General features: G+C 46.6%; 1 protein-coding gene across 1 annotated transcript in view; it reads left to right on the top strand.

Annotated features, from left to right (window-relative positions):
• The window catches only part of BARX2 (BARX homeobox 2), a 73,811-nt gene extending 51,109 nt beyond the window's left edge, over positions 1 to 22,702 (top strand). Inside the window, exons 2-4 of the mRNA XM_068979204.1 lie at positions 7,933 to 8,230; positions 13,960 to 14,044; positions 22,436 to 22,702. Of these exons, the coding sequence (XP_068835305.1) occupies positions 7,933 to 8,230; positions 13,960 to 14,044; positions 22,436 to 22,702 (650 nt within the window). The remainder of the gene's footprint in view (positions 1 to 7,932; positions 8,231 to 13,959; positions 14,045 to 22,435) is intronic.
• The last annotated feature ends 4,854 nt before the right edge of the window (positions 22,703 to 27,556 follow it).

Below are 27,556 nucleotides of genomic sequence, written 5' to 3'. Positions count from 1 at the left end.
TAACAAAATTGTTTTATTGAAAGAGACACGTGTACCCCAATGTTCATCACAGCACTGCTTACAATAGCCAGGACATGGAAGCAACCTAGATGTCCATCAGCAGATGAATGGATAAGAAAGCTGTGGTACATATACACAATGGAGTGTTACTCAGCCTTTAAAAGGAATACATTTGAATCAGTTCTAATGAGGTGGATGAAACTGGAGTCTATTATACAGAGTGAAGTAAGCCAGAAAGAAAAACACCAATACAGTATACTAACACATATATATGGAATTTAGAAAGATGGTAATGATAACCCTGTATGTGAGACAGCAAAAGAGACATAGATGTATAGAACAGTCTTTTGGACTCTGTGGGAGAGGGAGAGGGAGAGGGTGGGATGATTTGGGAGAATGGCGTTGAAACATGTATAATATCATATATGAAATGAATCGCCGGTCCAGGTTTGATGCATGATACTGGATGCTTGGGGCTGGTGCACTGGGATGACCCAGAGGGATGGTAGGGGGAGAGAGGAGGGAGGGGGGTTCAGGATGGGGAACATGTGTATACCTGTGGTGGATTCATGTTGATGTATGGCAAAACCAATACAATATTGTAAAGTAATTAACCTCCAATTAAAATAAATAAATTTATATTAAAAAAAATTGTTTTATACTTATTATCCATTGCTATCTTTCAACAAGCCTGGGAGAAGTATTATTAGTGTCATTTTTAGGAAAGAAAGCCAAAGGTTGGAAGAATGGTTTGACCAAGACCACAGACCCCAAACGTGTCAGAACAATGTCTCCAGCCCCAGTCTTCTGATACCAGGTAAAATCAGTTCAAGTCAGGCCTGGCATTTTCACTGGGAAGATGCACTTAAAATTTTTTTTTAATTTTTTTTGAAGGATAATTTCTGTACAACATTGCTTTGGTTTTTGCCATGCATCAACCTGAATTAGCCATAGGTATAGCTATGCCCCCACCCTCTTGATCCTCCCTCCTACCTCTCGCCCTTTTCCACCCCTCTCGGTTGTTACAGAACCTCGGTTTGAATTCCCTGAGTGCGTTTCCATTGGCTGTCTATTTTACATATAGTAGTATGCTTCCATGCTGCTGGCTCCATTCATCTCGCCCTCTCCTTCCCCCGCCCCAACCTGTGTCCATAAAATGATGCACTTTTTAATTCTGTCCTGGAGAAGTTTGCAATCTAGTGAGCAATAGGTGGGTAAACACATTAACTCTTGCTGCAAGGTTTGAATTAAGTAAGGGTGAATAAGGACACATACAAAAAGCTGGGGTGGGGGTGCCTGGAGGTAGGAGTGATGAATTCAATCTCTGTACTAAACAACAGCTGCTCTGGGAAGCTTTCCATCCATGAGTGGTTACAAGGAGTGGCTGAAAGCAGGTGTGAGTGTATGGAGGCAGCAGAATGGCCAGGAGGAGAAAGACAACGTCATTTCTTATGTGTGCTTTGGTGCCAGAGGACGTGGAGCAGTAACAGCTAGAGGGTGGTTGATGATCACATCTGGATGGGTCACTTTAGGCAGGATGGGAAGGTCTACACACCTCTCTTCCAGCTTAATTGATTTCACGGAGCTCCCTGTGAAGCCCTGCGTTTTTGTGGGCGTCTGTTGTTTTGATGATGCTGCAGGTTGAATGTAGTAAGACCGAGCTTGTCTCTTTGCGAAATCAAGAATCTGAAAAGATGGCATGATGCAGTCCAACCTGCTGGGGTTGCTCTCATGTCTCCTCTTTGTTTCCCAAATCTTCGTTGCTCTAAATACCCAAAATGTCTTCTCCCTACTCCATCCTTTTGTGACCCTTCTTCAGTTTTTAATTTCACTAAACACTTATTCCAGAATCGACATTATGGCAGTCACATATGGATGGTGAAATAAATTTATTCCACATGTTTCTAATTCATTTATACTTAACTCATCAAAATGCCCACCCGCTTTTTTTTTAATGAGGTAGTTAATGGCTAAGATGTTTTGTTAGTCTTTGAGTTGGCCTCTTAAAACATTTTCTTTTTTCTTTAGTAATACAAAGCCATAACCTGTAAAGGGAGCTTATATTCCATTAACTCTTCCTGGGCTTGAAACTTAGTGTGTCACAGAGTTAAATGGCCATTCAGCCTCATTATATCCCCTTTCCTCCCTTCCTTGCCTTTCTTTCTCTACAGCCAAAGAAATAGATAAGCAAATATTTAAATAAAATTCACATGCCATTTGGTCCAGAAACTTACATTTAAAAATGTACCCAGCAGGGATAGATGTTCATTGCAGCATTACATGTAGTAGCAAAAACATAACTATCTTGAATGTCCTCAAAGGGAGGAATGACTGAATAAGCATCAGGTGCAATCACAGTGTAGACTGCTATATTTAAAATGTTTATGTAAATATATCTTTAGGTATTGGGATGAATTACATCAATTATCAATAGAAACAGAGAACAATTTTTAACATATGATACAATTTTAATACATATAAACTCACTTTCACCTGCTGTAAACAATATGAAAGTCTTCTTGTTTTTTTTAATTTAAAAAATTAATTTAAAAATTACTTATTTATTGGCTGCACGGGCTTTTCTCTGGATGCAGTGAGCAGGGGCTACTCTTTAGTTTATTGCAGTGGCTTCTCTTGTGGAGCACAGGCTCTACGGGCTTCGGTAGTTGTGGAGCATGGGCTCAGTTGCCCCACAGCATGTGGGATCCTCTCAGACCAGGGATCTAACCGGTGTGCCCTGTGTTGTCAGGCAGACTCATAACTGCTGGAACACCAAGGAAGTCCCTATATGGATAATCTTCAAGAATGGTAAGGGAGGAGGCTTCCCTGGTGGTGCAGTGGTTAAGACTTTACCTTCCAACACAGGGGATTCGGCTTTGATCCCTGGTCAGGGAGCTAAGATTCCATATGCCTCCGGGCCAAAAAGCTAAAACATGAAACAGAAGCAATATTGTAACAAATTCAATGAAGACTTTAAATATGGTCCACATTAAAAGGAATCTAAAAAAAAGATTATTCTTATAGACAAACAAGCACTGAACTTTCATGTCTGGTTGCCACTTACCTTCAGCTTAGCCTTTTCTTAGTCCACCTTCAACATAAGACGAGGCACGTTAATTTTAACCATGCATCTCTGTTTGCCCTGCAATTTTTAGAAATTGACTTTGATACGGTCCTGTGTGCCTCCACCTTCATCCTTCTTTGCCTGCAACTAACCTTGGGAAGGGCTATGAATTGTTTATCCAGGTGTGCAAAACCGCAGTAGTTATTTTTTTATGGTTTTAGGGGGACGTCAGTGACACTAGTGGTAAAGAACCCGCCTACCAATGAAGGAGACATAAGAGATGTGGGTTCAGTCCCTGGGTTGGGAAGATCCCCTGGAGGAGGGCATGGCAACCTGCTCCAGCATCCTTGCTTGGAGATCGCATGGGCAGAGGAGCCTCGTGGGCTGCGGTCCATGGGGTCGCAACGAGTCAGACATGACTGAAGCGACTTAGCACGCATGCACTGGCTAGGTTAGCCCTCTCACTGATTTACTCAAGCTGTCTTGTTCTGCTGTTAGGCCATTTAAAGACCACCATTTGGCAAAGAGAAGCTGGCATATTCTAGTGTTGCTGAATCTTGCTTTTCATGCATATGTGCAGAGGATAAGAAGAGAACACATTCGTAGCTCACAAGTAAGTCCACTTTCTTGCTAATTCCAACTTCCACTGAGCTCATTCATGGAGCATCAAACTACTGAAGTGAAAAGAAGAAAGAGAGGTAACAGCAATTAAATGCATTTCATCTTTACAGTAATCTACACAGGGAAATTATTATTAGTCCTGCTTTACAGAAGAGAAAATTGAAACTAAGAAAGTTTTGTTAACCTGCTCTAGGTCCATCCAGGAGTCAGTGAGGTCCCGTTCTTTCCATTGTCCTAGCTTACCAGCCTATGTGTAGGGATGTGAGTCCGTGGGAGCCATTTGGTGTGGGTGGTTTTATGATTTTTCCCAGGAAACTCAGCCAGAGCTCCCCAGTTGTTCCACCAAGTCTGTCTTTTAGGTTAACTGAATACATCTCTACCCATGCCTCTGTGTATGCTGCCTCTGTTCTTCGGAAGCTTTCTGCGGGTGTATAGGTCACACATTCACAGGACATAAATCAGTCAAGCAGGCAGCTTAGAGAGCCTTATCTACTCAGACCTTTGACCTTCGCTTGTGTCAACCAGCTTGCGGGTGTAGAGAGCTAATGTAGGGACTAGGTGTCTTGGAGGAATGGAAGAGGAGCCCCCAGGAGGTGTATGGGTGCCGGCACAGTGCTCTGGGGTTCAAGTCCTGCTGTAGCTAGGAGTAGACTGGTGTTTGTGGGGAAGGAGGAATTATGTTGGGGAGCTGTGCCTGGAATTGGCCATTCTGGACTGTGCCCATACTTGGCCCAGTTGCATTCACATGCATCCCTTCCACTCAGTTTGCAGAATCTGCTTGGGCTTCCCAGGTGGCTCAGCAGTAAAGAATCCAACTGCCAATGCAGGAGACGAGGGTTTCATCCCTGGGTGGAGAAGATCCCTTGGAGGAGGAAATGGCAACCCACTGCAGTATTCTTGCCTGGGCAATCCCACAGACAGAGAAGCCTGGCCAGCTACAGTCTGTAGGGTCACAAGAGAGTTGGACAAGACTGAGCAGCTAAACAATAACTTGTTGAATCCATGAGATGGAACATTCTGTTCAGCCTCCTGAATGTTCCACTTCTTCCCAGGCTGCCGGGGATGTCCCTGAGCATCAGCCTATCACAAATGTGCTCAGGTTTTCTAATCCCAAAACAGATTCTCAAGACAGTCCAACATTTGGCAGGCAGCTATTTCTAGGTCGACGGTACCCGCAGTTACGTGATACCCATCTTACAGCCTTATTGGTCTGGGGGCTGGGTTGCAGAAAACAGCTATTAGAAGATGCATTCACTGTGGTCATATTTATACTCCTTTTGTCAACTAAAATGTATTTGTTTAAACAAAGTCTTTGGTTTATGACAGTCATTACTCCCTCTCAGTAGCAGATAATGTGCTCGAATTTCACAAGTGTATGTAAATGATCCAGGGTGGCTGGGCAGCTGTCTTCAGTCAACATTTTCACATAGTGATAATTCTCAGGAAAAGAGAAAGCATACTTAATACATAGTGTTATACAGTATCTGCCTTCTCAGTAACCCAAGTGGCCCCCCTCCATTGTATGTGCTCATTTATCATTTCCCCTCTATTTTTAAAACCTAAATTTGATTTTTTAGCCAAAATATAAATAGGGGGCTAGATGATTTCACAGAACTTCTGTGAGAAAGTGAAATGGGAGTGTGTAAGTGCTCGGTGGAATGAAAGCTCTGAGTACTGTTTTGTTGGAAATCAGGTCGTATATTAAAACAAGGAAAGACAGGGAGCAGCTGGCTGGAGTATATTTGGTCTCACTTTTCTGCTCCCATTGGTTTGCCTCTCAGGAGATGCCCCGCTTTGCTGCACACACAGAACCCACCCTGTGTCCTGGTGCAGCCATGCTGTCTTTCCTTGGGGACACACATCAAATACTAAAAACACAATATGGTGTCTCACTGTGATTATGTTTGTTTACAATGATGGCCTCCCTGAACCCTCCAAACATTCATCAGCATCCCAGAGGCCTCGTGGGTATCTCCAACATCAGAAGGTGCTATTTTCACTGAGTGAAACTGTTAGTCGCTCAGTCATGTCTGACTCTGCAACCTCACGGACTCTAGCCCCTCCAGGCTCCTTTGTCCATGGGATTCTCCAGGCAAGAATCCTGGAGTGGGTAGCCATTCCCTTCTCCAGCGGACCTTCTCAACCCAGGGATTGAACCTGGGTCTCCAGCATTGCAGGCAGATTTTTTTTTACCATCTGAGCCATCGAGGAAGTCCCATATAAGAGTTTGAAGACTTCTTTGAAATTATCTCCTTTCACTCACTTGTACAGCTGATAAAACTGAGGCCCAGAGAGATAAAATGATTTCCATAGTGACATTGAAAACACAATTCTATGGAATAATGGAAAGGAAGGACTTTTTCACTTGAGCTTAAAAGTATCAGCAAACAAAAAAAGGTGCAGCCCTCAAGCCACTCAGCCCTCAGCCACTACCCCTGCCCCTTGGTGAGCCTGAGGGAACTCAGGAGGGAGACCTACAGGCAACTACCCTGGACCACTGCAGCTGCCTCCAACGGTGCACCCTGAGGGCACTCAGGAGAAGAAGGAACCGGATACTGGCCCCAGATAGCTGAGGTGCATATCAAAGGAATGACTTTAGTGAGTCCAGATTTGCTCTTCTCTCATGTGGAGATGTGCTAAATCCATTAACTTGAGTTGTCTGTGTTTTCTCTCTCTCTCTCTTTTTAAAACTTTTATTGGAGTATATTTGCTTTACAATATTGTGTTAATTTTGGCTGTACAGCAAAAAGAATCACCCATACGTATACATATATCCACTCTTTTATGGATTTCCTTCCCATTTAGGTCATCATAAAGGACCAAGTGGAGTTCCCTGTACTATACAGCCAGTTCTCATTAGTTATGTATTTTATACATAGTAGTGTATGTATATCAATCCCAATATCCAAGTTCATCCCACCAAGCCTTTCCCCTTGTTGTCCATACATTTATTCTCTATGTCTGTGTCTCTATTCATACTCTGGAAATTTAAGTTCATCTGTACCATTTTTCAAGATTCCACACATAAGTGATCTTATAGGATATTTATTTCTGTCTTTCTGACTTACTTCACACTATATGACAGTCTCTAGGTCTGTCCATGGTTTTCTTTAGTTAATAGTAATCCTTTGATGTTGTGACCACCTAGTCTTTGTTGCAAAAATTCCTATATATCCTGGCTCCTCCCTTACCTCTTCAGAGCAGTCCCTTGGAGCTATCTGCAAGGATGCTCCTGGGCTTCATGTCTTAAGAAATTCCCTAAAATATAAAACATAACTCTCAACGTTTAGGTTGTGCAATTCTTTTCAGTCAACAAAAGAGAGAACATATTTTTGGACAGGAAGGGTCTCCTCTCTTAAAATTCAAAACAGGCACAGAACTGTCTGGGAACTACCCCGCCCCCTACCCCAGCACACCCTGAAGGAGACGTCAACCTCAGCTGACTTCCATCAGCTGGACTCTGACCCATCCTGAGAATCCTCCTTAACATAGTGCTGGAGGCAGCCACTATAACAGATCTGAATTTTCATGTGAATTAAAATCTTTTGGGCCCCTCTTCTAAATGATGCATCTGTGTGATTCATGGTATGGTAACTGCCCCATATAGTTCAAGCCAGAAGAACCTAGTTTGACTCCTGAATGTACTTGTTTCTAGCTCTGTGACACCATCTAAGTCCTTTAGCCTTTCTGGCCGGAACTGTTTTCTTATCTCTGAAATGAGGGAGTTGAAGTAACTTTTAAGCATCTTTCTACCTCTGAAAAATGTTCTGATTCAAGGTTTGTTGACTTCCCAGGAAGAATTTATACTTGCAACCGTGTATTTTTTATAAAGACTGGAGGTGGGTCTCAGGTACTTTGTATGTTATGAATCTATTTTGGTTTCCTTAAGCCTTCAATTCCTTGCTTTATCTGACTACTTCCTTCCATCTGCTGTGTCATTGACCCATATCTGTGAAACCAGAATTAATAGATTCAAAAGGAAGAGATGAGGAAAGAGTCATTTAAAACCAGAGGGAATTCGGGACCCTCTTCTTTGTCGTGGAAGACTTGAATGTTCTCACCCATTTGGCTGATCTAACCTGTGTGTGTCCTGCCCACCCAGCCTTCCCCGTTTATACCCGCTTGTGAACAGGAGGCCCTGCTGGGCAGACGGGTCTCACTGTCGGGTCCTCTGGGATCTCTGGCCCCGTTCCTCTCCCCACCCCTGCCCCACCCCTATGTGACCCACCTCCCTGTTTGTCTTCCAGGACCCACTTCCCTCCGGGCATATCCTCTCCTCTCGGTGATCACCCGACAGCCCACAGTCATCTCCCATCTGGTCCCCACCACCCCGGGAATCGCCCAGGCTCTGTCCCGCCACCCGGCCGCGGAAGCTTCCTCTGCGGAGGCCCCAGGCGAGAACCACGGCAGCAGCGAGTCTGAGACGGAGCAGCCCACGCCCCGGCAGAAAAAGCCCCGCCGGAGCCGCACCATCTTCACCGAGCTACAGCTCATGGGCCTGGAGAAGAAGTTCCAGAAGCAGAAGTACTTGTCCACCCCAGACAGGTGAGGACACAGGGAAGGGACTGTTCCAGGTAAGGCCCTTGAGAAGGGAGACTCCTTTTGCTCTCAATGTGGCACAGAGAGCCACAAGGACTGTTCTAGGGTTTGTGCAGGACACTAGGGCAGGAGTCTGTCCATGCCTCGACTCAAGTAATCTCAGCCTTGGTTAAACAAAAGCCAGCCCACCTGAGTGCTTCCTAGGTGGTGCAGTAGTAAAGAATCTGCCTGCCAGTGCAGGAGATGCAAGAGACCCAGGTTTGATCCCTGGGTGGGGAAAATCCCCTGGAGTAGGAAATGATCAACTCACTCCAGTATTGTTGCCTGGAAGATTCCACAGACAGAGGAGCCTGGTGGGCTACTTATAGTCCATGGGGTCGCAGAAGAGTCAGACACGAATGAGCCATTAAGCACACACATAGCTCACCTGAATTCATCATACTTAGTCCCAGAAGCCTGTCTGATGCTGAATTTTTACTGCTCACTGCATCTCTGTATATTAACTACTGCAGTACAGCAAGCATGGGGAAAGTGAAAGTCGCTCAGCTGCATCTGACTGTTTGTGACTCCCTGGACTATACAGTCCATGGAATTCTCCAGGCCAGAATACTGGAGTGGGTAGTCCTTCCCTTCTCCAGAGGATCTTCCCAACCCAGGGACCGAACCCAGGTCTCCCACATTGCAGGCAGATTTTTTACTAGCTGAGCCACAGGAGAAGCCGAGCAAGCTTGTTTACCATACAACAAGCTTGGTAAAGCTTAGCAAATGGTTGCCCAGGCGCTCAGCTGGGAAACAGGTTTGGCGTTTAAAACCACTGATGCTTAGGATCAGATGCACTGGGACTAGACCTGGAGTTGAGGTCCATGATCTTCCCAGGCTTCTGCCCACCCTCTAACCCCCGACTGGCTTAGCAGGCACACCTGGCTTCTGCATGCTAGCCTGGATTAATGGGGCTGCGGAGCTATCAGATGTCCTGATGGACTTGACAGGTAGCAAGTCAGAACCATTTAGCTGAGACCAAGGAGGACCTGGATGAAGGTCTCTTCTATAAACCGTTTTGAGATCTCAGTGAGGGTGGCTATGACCGCTGCTTTACTCAGAGGCTTCAGTACCTCCCCACTTTCTTTAATTTAGCATCTTAGCAAAGAAATATGCTGCAAGAGTGTGTGTTCTACCTTGTTCTTTCAAACTCACTCTGGAATGACTGGGCTAACGTGTGACCCTGTTTATTGGAAGGATTTTCCAGGTACTTTTGCTCTTTCTTTGCTTACTTATTATTTGCTTACTCTTTCTTTGCTTACTTATTATTTGCTTACTCTTTCTTTGCTTACTTATTATTACTCTTGCTTTGCTTACTTACTTATTTCAGGTCTGACCCTATCAGAGAGAAGGAAAGGAAACTTAAATGCATTTCAAGCTGTTTATTAGCTGCTCGATAAAAATTTGAGAGAGGAGCCTGCAAGTCATTGATTAAAAGGGCATTTGTCTACTGATTCAGTTAGTTGAGCTCCTAGCAGCTGTGTGCAAGGCCCTGTGGCGGGGATTATGGGTCCAGAAGATAGCAGACAAGAGTCCTGCTCTAGAGGAGGTCATGGGGAAGGATGTGGCTGCAGTAACCACATCATGACTTGGGGTGTGGATGCCAACATGTTCCCGAGGGCTCCAGGAGCACAAAGGTATTGCTGAGTGTATCTGGTGGCAGCTGGGAAGCCTTCTCAGAGGAGGCAGCACTTCAGAAGCAGTTTGATCCCAGGAGGGAGAGGGCATCCCACAGAGGGAACAATGTGCAAAAGGCACAGATGTGCTGCTGGGCCTGCTGAGCACCTGCAGGTGGTCGGATGTCTCCAGCTTCAGGAGTTGTGGGGGGGTGTGTGGGAGAGATGAGGCTGCAGAGATGAGAAGGACACTGTATGTCTGACCAAAAGATGTGGACTTTGTTGTGCAGGCTGTGTGTTGGTAGCTGTGAAGAGCTGCGAGTGCTGTGGCCAGATTTACGTTTTATTTTTTTAATTTTTTATTTATTAAAAAAATTTAGGCCATGCCCTATAGCATGAGGGATTTTAGTTCCTTGATCAGGAATCAAACTTGGGCCCCCTGCATTGGGAGCATGGAGTCTTAACCACTTCACTAGCAGGGAAGTCCTGAGATTTACATCTCGGAATCCTCATATTGGTAGCACCATAAGTAACAGAGAGGGAAGAGTGAGAAGAGATCGAGCAGGGAAAGCAGGTGGACAGAGTCCAGGGAGGGTCATTGAAGAGTTGCATTAAGGTGGAGACAGTGGGAACAGAGACGAGAGAATAGATCAGAGACCTGTTTTGAAGCCAGAACGACAGAATTTCCATTGGCATGAGGCAGAGAGCTGAGAATTCTGTGGCTCCTGCATGGGCCACCAGGGAAAGAGGGGCAAGCATTAACTGAAGCTGGAAGGCAGAGGGCAGAGTGAGTTTGGTGAGGAAAGAGTGCGTTCTGTTTTGGACATGTGCAATTTGGGGCACCTTCAGGCAGAAGATGGAGGCAGGTCTGTGATTTGGGGATTAATAGATGAGATCTCTGGGCTTCCCTGGTGGCTCAGATGGTAAAGAATCTGCCTGCAATGAAGGAGACCTGGGTTAGATCCCTGGGTCAAGAAGATGCCCTGGAGAAGGGAATGGGTACCCACTCCAGTATTCTTGCCTGGAAAGTCCCATGGGCAGGGGAGCCTGGTGGGCTACAGTCCATAGGGTCGCAAAGAGTTGAATACAATTAAGTAACTAAGCACATGCGCGTGTGCACATACACACAGTCTTCTGCTATTCTGATGCTCCCTGGTGTAACAAAGCACCTCCTGGACTCAACACACGTGGCGTACAGGAGGTGGAGTGGGCATCTGGATTTATGAATCAGCACACTCAAGATAACATTCTAGGCTTATTTTAGAAGTCAGGTTTTTTTTTTAAGCAGAAACGTTAGTTCCAAATCAACCTCCTGGGGCTTCCTGCTACCTGCCCAGGCACCTCTCAGGTGAGCTTGATTCACTTGCCTGCAGAGGAGGACCATATGGCTGGCATGGAGGCTGCCGCCCGAGCTGCCCCGCCAGCTGTTCCTCACCTCATACGTGACCAGGGCCATGAGCACGCCTCCTCCCACGCCGCACACCCTCTTCCCCTGTGTTTGTTTCTCCAGTCTCCTAGGTGACCCCACTGAAGCGAATTTGCGCAGGGAAGTGAGAATCTGTAACGGCGGCAGGTAATGAGAGAGAGCTGATGACAGCGAAGTGTGTTTCTGGGGCCAGCATGAGTCAGGAGTGCATTTTTCCCAAGTGAGCTCATCCTGGTTTGCCAATGCCATGGCAGAGCTGTGAACTGATCCTTCCATTCGCTGATGCACCTGACGGCCTTAGGTGAACTGGCCAGGAAGGCTGTGGGGAGGAGGGAAGCCCTCTGCCTCCACGGGGTCTCCCATGCCCCCTTGGGCTCTTGGTGTTTAAATGAATAGCTACCCGGGATGCCAAATTGTGGCCAGAAAGGCTATGATGCAAAATTTACCTATGCCCCTCGAAGAGCTATCCAGAAATACCATGAACTGCTATATGGTTGTTAATAACACTATTGCTTATAGTGTACCCACTGGGTGACAGGCATTGTTAGGTACCTTACATTAGCAGTTCTCAAAGGGTTTGGTCTTGGGACCCTTTTACATTCCTAAAAATTTTTGAGCCCCACTCCCCAGAAAACTTTTGTTGGTTAAACTATTGATATTTACCAAATTAAGTATTAAAGTTGAGAAAGTTTAAAAATATTAGTTATTCATTACAGGATAACAATATTAGACCTATCACATTAACATAAATAATAATTTTTAAATTTAAAAATTTTCCAAAAAAGTGAGAAAAACTGATCTTGTTTTCACTTATGCAAATTTATGTCTACCATAATGAAAAAAGTTTAGATTCTCATATGTGCTTCTTGGGCTTCCCAAGTGGTACCAGTGGTAATGAATCCACCTGCTAATGCAGGAGATGCAAAGGGCGCAGATTCCATCCCTGGATCAGGAAGATCCCCTGGAGAAGGAAATGGCAACCCACTCCAGCACTTCTTGCCTGGAAAACTGTATGGACAGAGGAACTTGGTGGGCTATAGTCCATGGGGTCACTGAGTCGGACACGACTGAACGCACACACACCTGGGATGCAGGGCTTCATTAGTGGGGAGGCTAAGGACTGCTAGCACAAGGAATTTATTGGCTTTAGTCTGTTAATGACTTTCAATAAAACTGTCAGCTTACAGTAGCCCTTTTACTGGGTAAACAGATAGGTGTGAATGGGGATTGAAGCCAGGAGCTGAAGTCCTTGAAGGAAAATGGTTTTTCTTATTGGAGATTGAATTGGGCACTCTGGTCCAAGCAGGGGGTCTGAGAAGTATACCTGGCATGCCAGGAGCCACACCTGGAGCCTTCACTCCTGTGCCACTGTCCTGATGGTGAGGTGTTGCTTGTTACTCCTCAGGCAGAGAAAGTTGAAGCTGAGGTGCTATGCTTAGTTGCTCAGTCGTGTCTGAGGCTTTGTGACCCCATGAACTGTAGCTCGGAGAAGGCAGTGATAACCCACTCCAGTACTCTTGCCTGGAAAATCTCATGGATGGAGGAGCCTGGTAGACTGCAGTCCATGGGGTCGCTAGGAGTCGGACATGACTGAGAGACTTCACTTTCACGTTTCACTTTCATGCATTGGAGAAGGAAATGGCAACCCACTCCAGTGTTCTTGCCTGGAGAATCCCAGGGACGGGGGAGCCTGATGGGCTGCCGTCTGTGGGGTCGCAGAGTCGGACATGACTGAAGTGACTTAACAGAAGCAGGACTGTAGCTGGCCAGGCTCCTCTGTCCATGGGGATTCTCCAGGCAAGAATACTGGAGTGGATTGCCATGCCCTCCTCCATGGGATCTTCCAACCCAGGGATTGAACCCAGGTCTCCCGCACTGCAGGTGGATTCTTTACCAGATGAGCTACCAGGGAAGCCCCAGGTAAGCTTGGGTGCAGCTGAGGATGTGTACCCAAGTCCCTGTGGCCCAGGCTGGTGGCTCTGCAGGCTACAGAGAAATGTAGGACCACGCTTGGCCGTGGAATGGGGAGCAGGAAGGGTACGGATGTAATGTTCCTTTTGGAATCTGGAACAGTTGAGGGCAGGGATGGAGGATGAGTCAACCTGTCAAAACGTATTTTTGAGCCCTTGTTCTTAATTTAGAATGCTGTAAGCACGTTTGTGATTGTGAAGGAAGCAGTGGAGTTAGGGAGGCAGAAATAACTCATAAGCAGAGACCAGTGAGAACTCAGAGCCCCCTGGGTGAGAGTTGACCTGTGCAGAGGAAGCAACCTTCAAGGGAGTGTGTAGAGATAGCAGGGGTCGGGGGTGGGGGTGGCGGGAGGCTTACCGCCTGGAAAGATGGGACTTTACCTTTCTTCCCCAGTTTGGATTTGGGGTCAGAGCCTTCATTTTATACAGGATCAGAGTAAAGAGTCTGTCGGGTCAGGGGGAGGACTTTGCAGTGAAGGTTCAGAAATTCCTTTCGGGTTCCATGTAGACAGTTCTTAGGCTTGGGCATCTATCTTTTAGCTTCACAGTTTCCTCCATAGGATTCTGGGAAGGAAAGCAGAGCGAACTGGTTTAATGGGGAGGTCCAAGTGTTGGTAACAGGCACGCACCTCTGCTGCCCATTCCCCTCTTCCTCATCCTCCCCCTGTCTCTCGTGCCTTCTAGGTTGGACTTGGCCCAGTCTCTGGGACTCACTCAACTGCAGGTGAAGACCTGGTACCAGAACCGCAGGATGAAATGGAAAAAAATGGTAAGAAAGAGAGTAAGTCCTAACCATGGGCCCATCATGATGGGAAGAATTCTCACTACAGGGCTGGCAAGAAGGTAGGAAGGACCCTTTGGTGGACTGAGCTCCAGAGATTGGAAGGCCTTTTACGATGCTGGCTGGGAGGGAGGCCGTTTGAACAAAAGGATAAGCAGTTCTTTCTGACCCGGATTTCCTGACCAGACGGATATTCTTTTCACAGTTTCATTGGAAATAACAGAAAAAGAAAGCCTCCAGACTTGTCAGTTGCTGCTTTTAACCCTACCTGCTAGCCTTTTCAAAGAACTTCCTTCCCACTCCCACCAATAGCTAAGAATAGAAGTCAGTCCTCTGTGTTTCTAGAGGACATGCAGGGTGCACCTGCTCTTGCAGCTGTGTGTCTTCTGACACAGGGATTCTCGACTCCAGTGGGCATCAGAGGAGCCTGGGTGGCAGGTATGAATGCAGAACTCAAGGCCCTTCCTAAGATTCTGCTTTGCTGGCCCAAGGCAGGGAGTGTTAACTAGCACCCAGGTTCCTCCAATGCATATGGTATAGTGACTCTGGTTTCTCAAATACCACTCTAGTGCCTAACATCAGATGAGTCGTTCCCTATTTGGTTTTTAAACGAACTTATATAGCAATAGAAGGTGAAAATGTGGAAGCAGTGACAGATTTTATTTTCTTGGGCTCCAAAATCACTGTGGACAGTGGCTGTAGCCATGAAATTAAAAGATGCTGGCTCCTTGGAAGGAAAGCTATGAAAAACCTAGACAGCATATTAAAAAGCAGAGATAACACTTTGCTGATAAAGGTCCATATAGTCAAAGCTATGGTTTTTTCAGTAGTCATGTACGGATATAAGAGCTGGACCATAAATAAGGCAGAGCACCAAAGAACTGATGCTTTAGAATTGTGGTGCTGGAGAAGACTCTTGAGAGTCCCTTGGACTGCAAGGGGATCAAACCAGTCAGCCCTAAAGGAAATCAGTCTTGAATAGTCACTGGAATGACTGATGCTGACGCTGAAACTCTAATACTTTGGCCACCTGATGTGAAGAGCCAGCTCTTTGGAAAAAACCCTGATGCTGGGAAAGACTGAGGGCAAATGGAGAAAGGGCAGCTGAAGAAGACATAGTTACATAGCATCACTGACTCAATGGATATGAATTTGATCAAACTCTGGGAGATGCTGAAGGAATGGGAAGCCTGGAATGCTGCAATCTATGGGGTTGCACAAAGTTGGACACAACTTAGTGACTGAACAACAACAAATTAGTGTAAACAGCTCTTTAAAAAAGAAACATCTCTACATTTTAAGGAACTCATTTCATAATGGTTTAGCTCTCTCTCTCTTTCTTTTTTTTTTCTTTTTCTTATTCAAAAAAAAAGCAACAGTTAAATCCAGATTTCCAAAGCAGTTGTCTCACTTCCAGTTTTGAAAACTCCAAGGGTCAAAGTCAAAGCCCAGAGCAAACAGGAGAGTTGGTAAGACAGTGGGAAGAAACCTCTGACACAGGCCTCTCCATGATCTCGCTGGGTCTCTGGGCCCCTCTCCTGTCCTGTGGACTGAGCATCTCAGGCCTGCCTGCATAATGTCCTAATTGCTAAGCCATCTGGTCACAAGGCTTGGTGTCTCAAGGGCTGGAGTATGAATTTTCTACAATGACCAAATAACTAAGACCCCCTTCCCTGCACCAACCACCTAATTTTCAGAAACATAAAAAGTTAATAGGCACTTTTTGATAATGGGTAACAGATTTTGAGTTTTCTCCATTTTGTGTTTTTACCCAATATATGTATTTTTTTTCTCTGAAAACTTTGGTTCTTGCTATTGCCTGCTAACAGGCTTCCAGATGACGCTAGTGGTTAAGAACCAGCCTGCCGGTGCAGGAGACATAAGAGATGTAGGTTTGATCCCAGGGTCAGGAAGATTCCCTGGAGGAAGAAATGGCAACCAAGTCCAGTATTCTTGCCTGGAAAATTCCATGGACAGAGGAGCCTGGTGGGCTACGGTCCATGGGGTTGCAAAGAGTCAGACACAACTGAGCACACACAAGCAAGAGTCCAGAGGAGAAGTGAAATATTGGGACAGCTTGCAGGGAGAAGTTGAAATGGAAAGATAAATAAGATTCAATTAAACATGTTGTTGGTCCCCAGCTTCTAGAATGCTCAGACACTCATGGAGCCTTTTAGGAGACTGATCTCTAAGGGAACCAGATCTGGGACCTGGAAACACTGGGCTGTGTTTCCAGGCGTGCCTCTCCCTGGTTGGCTTTGGGCAAGTCTCTTCACTGCTTTCTGTACAAGTTCCACCACCCACCTCCTTCCCCATCCCATCGTTGTCATCAAAATTGATGTCTCCTGAGTGGCAGAGGCATTGTTTGAATTGGTTATCAGCGATCTTTTCGTGAGTCAGACGATGGAGGCACTGACAGCCTGCCGGCTCTGCCAGCACCGCCCAGTGCCCATGGGGAACACGTGTGCCCCTGCCACTGACGTCAGTTGTTTTCTACTGGCCTCTGCACTGCTGGCACAGCCGCAGGCCGCGTGTCGATGGTTATCAACGTCGTAGAAAACAAAATGGAAGTAACTGCACAGATTTAAATCTCCGAGCAGTCCACAAGCCAACCGAACGCAGGCCCCTTCCGGAAATTAGAGTCCACTTCATTTCACCTTATGAGCAGTTACTTTTCACCAGGCAGTAGAGATGTGGCTATAAGACACCACTTGTTGTTGTTCAGTTGCTAAGTTGTGTCCTACTATTTGCGACCCTGTGGACTGCAGCATACCAGGCTTCCCTGTCCTTCACTATCTCCCATAGTTTGCTCAAATTCATGCCCATTATGTTGGTGATACCATTCAACCATATCATCCTCTGTTGCCCCCTTCTCCTCCTACCCTCAATCTTTCCCAGCATCAAGGTCTTTTCCAATGAGTAAGATACCAGGCCATCATTAAAGAAAATTCAAAAAAGGTACTCAGTCAGTGGGGGTAGCTGACCTGTAAGTCAGAGTGATCAGGGCAACAGTGGGGGGAAATAAAAGGTTCAGCATCAGTAGGAGAAGGGAGGGCTTCCTGGAAGAGGTGCCATCTAAGTTGGGTTTAGTGGATGAATAGACACCTGCAAGATGAAGTTGAAAGGGTGTCACAGGCTGAAGGAAGGAACAAAAGTATGCGGGGCGCTGCAAAGACCTCAGAACAGCTGGAGTGAAGAGGAGAGCAAGGTGGCTCAGGTGTGGGTCACGTTCTAACTCTCTCAAAACAGCAAGGCATTGTTGAGATCCTGATTGCTTCATAGTTTCCCCTGGTAAAACTTTCAAGGCTGTCTCTTCAGGGACTGGGGAAGAAAAGAATAATTGAGTAATAAAGATGTCTCAAGGCAAGTAATTTCATTGGAACTGGAAAAAGATTAGCATTCGCTCTTCAGAGTTACTCGCATGCTGCCAGAACCGAGATAGCATCTCTGACTAGTTTTTACTGGTCAGCATGTAGAACCTATGGCGGGTTGGGTAAATGTGGTCTCCCACATTTGGTGGGATGTGCACCCTCCCTTCCGTGTCTGCTTGGCTTGGGTTCCAGTAGGGCCCAGGGGGCTTCGTAGCGGGCCAGAAGTACCTCATCATTCAGGGGTACTTTTCATCTCCAAAGTAGGGTTCTGTCCTGTGAGAGGGTCCAGATGGGTGGTACCTTCCTCTCCCAGTCACAGAACTGGGTGGGCCACATACCACCCACAGCGGTCATCTTATGCACCAGAAGTCTCCAGCTGGTCAGCAATTCTGTGAAACTGCTACCGGTTTCTACCTATGTAATCGTGGGCAAGCACCTGTTTCCTCATCAGTAAATGCTTGATGTCCACCTTACAGGGATGCAGATGAGGTCAGTGAGGTAATCTGAGCCAATCCTTGTAGGACTCAGAACAGCGTCTGCCCCATAGGATACAATCAGGAAGTGTTAGCTGCTGTGGGTCTCAGTGTGTTTTTTTTTTTTTTTTGGTTTGTTTTTTTGTTTAATTCTTTACCCATCCACAAAATTCATGTCTCTAGAAAATCTAAACTTTTGGAGGCCAGGAGAGATAACCTGAAAATGAATTCTGCAAGTTTCCGGGATGCTGGTTAAGACAGTCAGGTGTTTTTCTGCATCCTCCCCACCTGCAGGCCTTCCCCAGTTAGTTAGTGCTTTAACATTCAGGCTTGAGTTGAGTGGAACATCCCATCTTCGGCCAGAAAATCTGCTAAACAGTGAGCTGGGGAAGCATCTGTGCTGGAGATGGTGAACGTCTCAGCTTCAGAGAAATAGCATCAGTTACATGGCTCTCCAGACGTCCCTGGTGGCTCCATGGTGAAGAATTTACTGCCAATGCAGGAGATGCAGGTTCAATCCCTGGTTCAGGAAGATCCCCTGGAGAAGGAAATGGCAACCCACACCAGTATTCTTGCCTGGGAAATCCCATGGGCAGAGGAGCCTGGTAGGCTACAATCCATGGGGTTGCAAAGAATCAGACATGACTGAAGCAGCTAGACAACAACATGGCTCTCATCATTCCCATAGAGCAGCAGGTAGAGAAGGGAACAAAAAGGCCGTGGGATAATGAGTCCGTGGCCTAGGATCTGCTGGGAGATTAGGAGGTCGGTAAGATAAATGTGGTAGAAATATCAGTTGAATCCTTCCCTAGTACATTACGTGCAATGAAATACCAATAAGAGTGTTTGATTCAGGCAATTGAGGTTTTGTATTCAAATCCCAGCTCTGCCTTTGGTTGCTTTTCCACCATGACAAACCACTTCGGCCTGAAAAGTGAGGGAGGTAGAAAGTTTCTCTCTGCGCTGACAGCCGGGCCCTCCCATCAATGTGCCCATCCCCCGTCCACCTATGCAGGTCGAGAAGGAAGGTCCTGACATCCCCAGCAGGAGGGCACAGGAGAATCTAGTTTTAGAGTTTGGAGGAAGGCTGCCAGCAGGCCAGGTTAATAAAAGTAGATGGTGTGCTGGGTGTTTTTCCCAGAGGCATGTGACCTCACGTGCAATGGGTTGCCTGGCCTCTCTGGACGAAGGAAAGTAAATTGGGTCCAGAGATGCCTAGGGAGGAGGGGTCCTGAGAGAAGGGCCGCAGAGTGCATGCGAGTGTGTAGTCCTAGCGTGGGGTGGTTGCGAGATAATTGCATGTCTCAGGTGTGCTGGGAGGCAGGGGCCAGAGGTCAGGTGCAGAAAGCAGCCAAGAGTGTAGTTATGTCCTAATTATTGCTTGTGCTGGAATGTTTTATTCCATTTAGAAAATGGTCTGATTGTTTTGATTTTTTTTTTTTTTTTCATGCTGTAGGAAAACAGCCAGGTGGGGTCTAGCCAAGCTGTGTGGGTGGTGTTCCCTAATTGCTGGGCTGGACTTTCTTTTGCCAATTAGGTGGCTTCCTTAGACCTGCTCTTTTATAACTTGATTACTACATGGGGCAACTCGATTTTGTATAACCTCTTTCATACTGAGTGGAGCTGCTTTCAACATGTCAATTTCATCTTGGCACATTTGGGTGCTTTCAACAGCCTGTGCTCACATTGAAACCAAAATCAGATACTGACATATGAAAAGGAATATAGAGACTGCTTTTCCCCAGAGGTTGATTCTGTCAGCATCTCTATCTTGTTAGAAGTCCCCTGCATATCTCTGTGTTAGCTGTTTGGGTTGAAAGTACAGTGGCTGAGTAAATGCCCAGCTAAATGGAGGTGTTTAGTGCAAATATATGGTTTTCCTTATACGATAAGCAAAAGTTAACTCAAAAGGAATTATAAACCTAACTGTAAACATTAAAACTATGAAACTCCTATGGGTGATTCATGATGAGGTTTGACAGAAAACAACAAAATTCTATAAAGCAATTATCCTTCAATAAAAAATAAAATAAAAGTTATGAAACTCAGAGGGAGGGGACATACATATACCTGTTGCTGATTTATGCTGATATATGGCAGAAACAACACAATATTTTAAAGCAGTTTTCCTCCAATTAAATTTAAATATTAAAAAAGGAAAAAAGAACTATGAAATCCTTAGAAGAAAACATTTTCTTTTAGAGTAAATGCTTGTGACCCTAGGTTAGGCAAAACCTTTTTAGATAAGACACCAAAAGCACAAGCAGTAGCAACAAAATTGGACTTCATGAAAATTAAAAACTTTTGTTCTGTTGAAGGACATCATCAACAAAGTGAAAAGGTGGGATTTCCCTTCTTAATTTGCCAGGGGTTAAGAATCTGCCATGCAATGTAGGGGATATGGGTTCAATCCTTGATCAGGGAACTAATATCCCACATGCCAAGGAGCAAGGAAGCCAATAAATAAATAAACATTTTTAGAAAGGATGTGAAAAGGCAACACAGAACAGAATATATTTTTCAATCTTCTATCTGATAAGGGGCTTTCATCCAACGTATTAGTATTAATAGAGAACTCATAACTCAGTAATTAAAAAGGACAACCGCATTTTTAAATGGGCAAAGGATTTGAATAGACACTTCTGCAAGGTAGATATACAACTGGCCCATAAGCACATGAAAAGATGCTCAACTTCAATAATTATCAGGAATGTACAACTCAAAACCACAATGAAAAACAACTTCACAACAGCTAGGATGGCTGGAATGAAAAAGACAGGTAATAACAAGTATTGGGACTTCCCTCTGGTCCAGTGGTCAAGATTTAACCTTCCAATGAAAGGAGTACAGGTTTGATCCCTGGCTGGGGAACTAAGATCCTACATGCTTTGAGGCCAAAACAAAACAAAACATACATAAAACAGAAGCAACATTGTAACAAATTCAATAAAGGCTCTAAAAATGGTCCCCATCAAAACAGCCCTTAAAAAAAATGAGTTTTGCAGCAGATGTGAAGCACTGGGGCCCTCACATACTGCTGATTGGAATATAACAAAGCTTCTGCTTTAAGAGAACAGTCTGGAAATTCCTCCGTCTTGGACTTCCCCTGTGGCTCAGATGCTAAAGAATCTGCCAGCAATGCGGGAGACCCAGGTTCTATCCCTGGGTCGGGAAGATCCCCTGGAAAAAGTAATGGCAACCCACTCCAGTATTCTTGCCTGGAGAATCCCAAGTACAGAGGAGCTGCTGGGCTACAGTCCATAGGGTTGCAAAGAGTTGGACACAACTCAAGTGACTTGCCACACATGCACGCATCGCTGTTTTACAGAATAGGAAACCGAGGCCCAGAGTCTTCAAAGGACTCTCCCAAAAGCAACGTAGACAAGGGGCACAGTTGGTGTTTAATCTAGTTATTCTACTTTCAAAACAAGAACACCCTCTCTCCTATGCATTCCTGCTTCTTCAAACAACATAAAACCATAAGTTTCATATTTCCTTTTCTGATTACAGAAATACTTATATATGATCATTGTTGAAAAATTTAAAAATACATAAAAAAAGAATTAAAATTATCCTTGATCTTGAGACTACAAGCAGGGTAGTGTGTAGTGGTCTAGCCACCAAATTAAATTATGCTGGTTTAGAACCGATTTTCACAAAAATATATGAATATTTCTCATGTTATTATATGTTCTATATAATGATTGTAATGATTGTTAAGTTTTCTCTCTTTGCCATATACTATAATTATGAACTCAATTATATGGTGAAAACTTTAGAGTATGTTTTTTTTTGCTGTTGTTGCCAGTTTTGTGATGAACATTTTTGCATATCAATCATTATCCCAATCTTTGATGACTTCCTTAGGCTAAATTGTTAGAAGTAGAATTTCTGTGTCAAACATTATGCACATTTTTTTTAAGACTTTTGGTTTGCATCCTCAGGTTGTCTTTTGAAAAAGCTGTACCAATTACACTTTTACACAGACATATGAGTGTTTATTTTCCTGTTTGTGACAAACACTGTTTTTTTTCTTTTAACTTATCAACTTGCTGTCACACTCATATTTTAATTTTCATTTATTTCCCAGTTTTTGAAGTTGGATTTTTAATGTATTTATGATCATTGTATTTAATAGAAATCATATTGACTAAAAGTGCATCGAACCTTTCATGAATGAAGCTGTCTTTGTAGACTGCAGGTGACTCATGGAGAATATTTTTTGCCAAACTTTGCAACTTCGCTGCCAGGAAGGAATGGTTTAGAGCAGGGGTTCCCAACCTCTGTGATATAATGCCTAATGATCTGAAGTGGAGCTGATGCAATGAAAAAAATAAGAATAAAGTGCACAATAAGATGTAATGTGCCTTTATCATCCTGAAACCATCCTCTCCCCAGTCTGTGGAAAAACCGTCTTCCACGAAACCAATCCCTGGTGCCAAAATGTTGGGGATCGCTGGTTCAGAGGTGAGGGAATGGGAAAGTGGAGGGAAGAAGTTATTTCTTAGATTTGATCTCATTTGTCTCCCACGTAGGTTCTTAAAGGTGGACAGGAAGCACCCACAAAACCCAAAGGTCGTCCCAAGAAGAATTCCATCCCCTCATCAGAAGAGATCGAAGCTGAAGAGAAGCTGAACAGTCAGGTTCAGAGCCAGGAGCTCCGGGAGCCCTCCCAGGGCCTGGAGGGGCTCTGTGATACGCAGGAACCAAAGGCACGCGTCGTCCCCGTGGAGGTGGCCGAGTCCCCAGGCCAGGCCCAGGAGTTGCCAGTAACCCCTCCAGAACCCCCACCATCAAGCTAAAATAAAACTCTTGGTGGGGGGAAGGGGGAGACTGGGAAGAAGGGAAAGAGAGAGGGCAGGGAGACCAGAGAGAAGAAAGCTGCCGAGAGCCCGTGACCTGGGGGAGAAGACCACAGCCGGCTCCCTCCCTCCTGCCCACGGCTCTCAGCTCCAGCTTTTGAGGAAGACTTGCTAGCCTTGGCCTGCTCTTCCTGAAAAGCTACCTAAGCCACACAAGCCCTTGACTAAGGGACACAGTGCCTTGGAACTGCCGGCCCCAGTTGGGGTGACGCCATGGAGCTGTCCGGGTCCAAGCTCCCCCTGGCATGATGGGGGACACTCCGACCAGCCTCGGAGCAGCTAGCCATCAAAGCAGAGAGAGATGGAGGAGTGGGCAGCATGCCCAGGTTCCTTGCTGACTCAGCACTTATTTCTGTAGTTTTAAAAGAGAATTTAATGTTTTTGATTGTTGTTTTTTTTGGGGGGAAGGGGTGGTCGGTGAGGGCGGGCAAGTAAGAGTTGGGGGAAGGGAGTTTTGAGTTAATAGAATAAAGTTTGTTTGAAGACACGTGTGCTTTTGTACCCATTATAAGGTAGTCAGGTGACCCAGGAACTGATAAACCTTGTTTTTCTCGCTTGATTCAGTTGCCATCCCTGAAGCTGCAATGCAGATATGTTAAGATAACTTTTATTTTTTAATTAAAAATAAATCTTCCGAAAAGGATGGGATGTGTTGTTTCTTCTGCGGACTATATTTAGATCTTCTTGAATACATCCTATGGAAAGAGAGTGGTGCTAGTGGTAAGGAAACCACCTGCCAATGCAGGAGACACAAGAGACTCGGGTTCGACCCCAGGTCTGGGAAGATCCCACATGCCATGGGACCACTAAGCCTGTGTGCCCGTGTGCTGAGCCTGAGCTCCCTAGAGCCCGTGCTCCATAACAAGAGAAGCCACTGGAGTGAGAAGCCCGTGCACCACAACTAGAGAAAGCCCACACACAGCAACAGAGACTCAGCACAGCCAAAGATAAAATTAAGAAAAAAAAAAAACCAAAACTCGTAAGCCTGTGAGCTTGTAGTATACAGCTCCTTCGACAGAACTAAGTATCGTGACTGCCACTTCAACTTTGCTAAGGCCGTGCCTTCCCTTGGCCGTTGAGATCAACAAAGAGAAAGCAGTCTCTCTCTTAACACGGAGGTAAGGACTTGGCCTCTGCGAACCAGTTCATGAAGCCCACACCCAGCTGTTGGCCACTGCCTCTCTCAGCTGAGTCCACCCCACCCAGGGCTTTAGGATCTGCCCACCAGGCGGTGTCACCATGGCCAAAATAAGCAGGTGAGTCCTGCCAGCTGGGTCTCCCTTCTGTCCTGTTCTCCTGCCCCAGGAAGGCCCTCATTAGGACGCAGCTTTCTTAGGCTGGTTTTTGGCCTCTGGTCTGGGCTCTCATGGTGTCCTTCTCCGAGGTGTCCAACAGTGGCCACCACGCCTCAGGGAGAGGTGTGTGCACACATCTGGGTTTCTGCCAGCCGGGCTCTGGGCACTGTTTCTGACTTCCGGCCCTGGGTTCTTGGCCCGTCGTCTTTGGTATTGTTTCTTGGCCCTGTGTAAGAGACAGGATCATCAATACAGTGGTCTCTGTATTGGGAAGTTCCCCTGGAGGAGGAAATGGCAACCTGCTCCAGTATTCTTGCCTGGAGAATCCCATAGACAGAGCAGCCTGGTAGGCTACAGTCCACGGGATCACAAAGAGTCGGACACAACTGAAGCCACTTAGCACAGCACAGCACAGCACAGCACTTGGTTGGAGGGGTGAGTGGAGAGTCTTAAGAGCTTGGGGTATCTTGCCTCCTGTTTTTGAAGCCCTGAGCTCAATGTCACCTCCACTGACCAGCCTTGAGCTTGTCCTCCAGACTCAGCTCTGTGGAGTTCAGCCCTGTGGCTCAGAGGTGGGTCTGGGCTAGGGCTCTCCAAAGCCGGTGGGTGCAGATTCAGGGGGCAAGTCAAGCTCCTTCTCCACCTCCATCCTTCCCTTTTCCTTCCAGGTCTCAAGCCTCATGACCAACACCCAGAAACCAGCTCCACAAGTCCCTATGGGGAACCATCTCCTCTCTTTATCAGCAGCCACTAGATGTCTACCTTTGAGGACCCTGCTGAACAAAAGCATTCTCTCCTCCAGCATCCAGGGTGGTGACCCCTGAGGGCTCAGGGTCTTATTTCGGGATCTGCTCACCTGCTGCCTTTTGTTTTTCAAAGGACGGAAGAGGGCTGAGGCAAACTGACCACAGAGGGAAGGTGACCACGTGAGATTCCTGCATCCCTGTGAGGATGGAGGAGTCTCTTACAAGCACTATAGCTGATGCTGCCCCTTGGGCTGCAATGTGGACTGTTTTCCCCAGTTTTATAGGAAGCTTATTCATTGGGGTGAGGTTGATCATCTAACCCTGGTCATGCAGCTGGTGGGGAGCCACACCAAGAGCTAAGCCTGGTGGCCTTCGTCCTTGCAGAAGGTCTCCATGATTGGCCTGCTCTCTCTCCCCACTTGGAAACCGCCTGCGCCTTCTTGGGGTGGTGGTGGGGAAATTGCTTCCAGCAGCAATTGCACACAGCTTCATCAGGATTGGGAGGTGGCCTCCCTGCCTCCACTCCCACCACTTGGACTCCCAGGGCAGGTCCCAGCCTCCCAGGGTGCCCAGGCCTGCTTGCCAAGCTCTGCATTCATGTTCTGGGGCATGGCACCCCCGAATGACTTCTCTACGGTCTACAAAGGTCTCACCCAGCTTGACTCACAGTCTCCCAATGGGTCACGCTGTGAGCTTCGAGCCCTCACACTAGCCCAGGCAGATCTATCAGAAACCAACCTTAACTGGGCTGGTTTCCAGTCGGTCTCAGAGATTGATCAGTTCTAGAGCCATGTTAGAGGCCTGCAGACCTCAGTGATCTGCCCTTTGAGCTGTGTATAGAGTTCCCTGCACTTCTCACCACCTTTCAACTTCATCACCCTGCCTTGCCCCATGGCCTGAGAAGGGCCAGGGCTGGAACTGGACAGCAGGGCAGGAAGCTCTTTCCTCAAGAAGCTGTGCTCTGTCAGCCTGATTGCATGTTGTCCACTCAGCAGAAAATGACCAGCGACTTAACAGGACCGGGTTAAAGGCTGTCCTGGGGACTCACCCCACACAACTCTTACCTGGGTCACCCGCTGGATGATTGCCTGAGCTCCTGGCAATTTTCTGTAGGTGCGACAGAAATCTTACCCCATCCATTATTTGAAGACCAGGAAGTACTGGGGTTAGACAGCTGAAATGTGCTTTACACACACATATACACACACACACACACACACATACCCCACACCTGTTTCTCAGGATTTCTATACACTGAATGCCTATTTGTCTAAAGTTTGTCGGGGGCTGCTGCTCTGTGTCCACACAGACTCCCTGGCGGTCCCCTCTCTGCTATCCTCATGGAGGGAGGAGCTGAATCTTCCATGCTTCTCCAGAGGCTTCTCCCTCCTCTTTGGACCCTTCCAGTCCTACTCCATGAGGCTGCACCCCTCCCTACCCAGGAGACAATGACCTCCTCCCCAATGGCTCTCTCTCCCTTCCCCTTCTCCAGCATGCATTTGAAGCCACGTCTTCCCCTTCTTTCTGGCTCACCTCTATGCCAGTCTAACCTGTTCCTTCCTTTCTCCCTGCTTCCTCTTAATGCATCTTTTGTCATCATCATTGTGATCCTGCCATTCTTCCAAAGAGCACACGGATCTGTTTGGTTTCCCTGTTAGAGCATGAATTCCTTCAGGCTGTTTTCCAGTTGATATGTTCCGAGTTTCTGCACAGAGGTTCCCAAGAACCACACACAGGCACTGGAAGATCAGGACCTGCTGACACCGCTCCTGGCGCAGGGGTTCTGTGTTCTCAGCAGGAGGGTTGGTCTGGCTTTGAGCCATGCACCGCCTCTCCCAACACTGACCCCTGTTAGCACCTCACTTGCTGGCGGCAGGGCAGGGGGCTGCCAGCACTTTTCAGAGACGAGAGAGAAGGCTGAGCAAAACATCTGTTGTCTGCAGAGAGTCCCATCAGCTAAGGGCTCTGTGCCAGGCTGCTTCCCCAGGGACAGAGGCACTGGGGAGGGTTATGGGGAGCCTCCACTTGCTGGCCTGCAGGGCCGAGGGTCAGCCCACCTCCATCTGGCTAACCCTTTGAGGGGAAAGGCATTGAAGCGACTTTGAAGAAGAAACCCTTGGAACATTCTCCAGATCACAGGCTGGGATGCAGCCGACAGCCTGGGAAAAAGATGCATACAGAGGTGTTTGTCTAAAACAGAATTAAAATCCTACTTAGGGCTTCCCTGGCGGCTCAGTGGTAAAGAATCTGTCTGCCAGTCCTGGAGACACAGGTTTGATCCCTAGCTGGGGAAGATCACACAGGCTGAGAAGCAACAAATATGGAGCCCACGTGCTGCCAACTACTGCAGCCCGCACGCCCTAGAGCCTGTGCTCCACAACGAGAAGCCACTGCAATGAGAAGCCGAAGCACTGCAACTAGAGGGTAGCCCCCATTCACCGCAACTCGAGAAAAGCCCATGCAGCGTAGAAGACCCAGCACAGCCAAAAATAAATAATTTTTAAAATCTCCTATTTAGATGCAAATCTTATTTGTAGCTGGTGGCGGGTGGGTGAGGCGGTCTGATCTGGCTCCTGAGGCAATGTGGAAGGTGGCTAAAGAGAAGGCATCAGTCCTGGAGGACTGGGGGGACAGGGAAGGGAGAGGTGGCAGCTGCACCTAGGGCTCAAGCCTAAAGCCTAGGGGCTGGCAGCACTTGCAGGATGTGGGGAGGGAGGGCTGAGGGAGACAGCAGAGAGAGGACTGACACTCAG

The sequence above is a fragment of the Capricornis sumatraensis genome, chromosome 8 (assembly GCF_032405125.1).
Source record: "Capricornis sumatraensis isolate serow.1 chromosome 8, serow.2, whole genome shotgun sequence".
Taxonomy (NCBI): Eukaryota; Metazoa; Chordata; class Mammalia; order Artiodactyla; family Bovidae; genus Capricornis; species Capricornis sumatraensis.
Note: the sequence above shows the minus strand (reverse complement) of the source record. Positions and strands in the feature narration are given on the sequence as shown.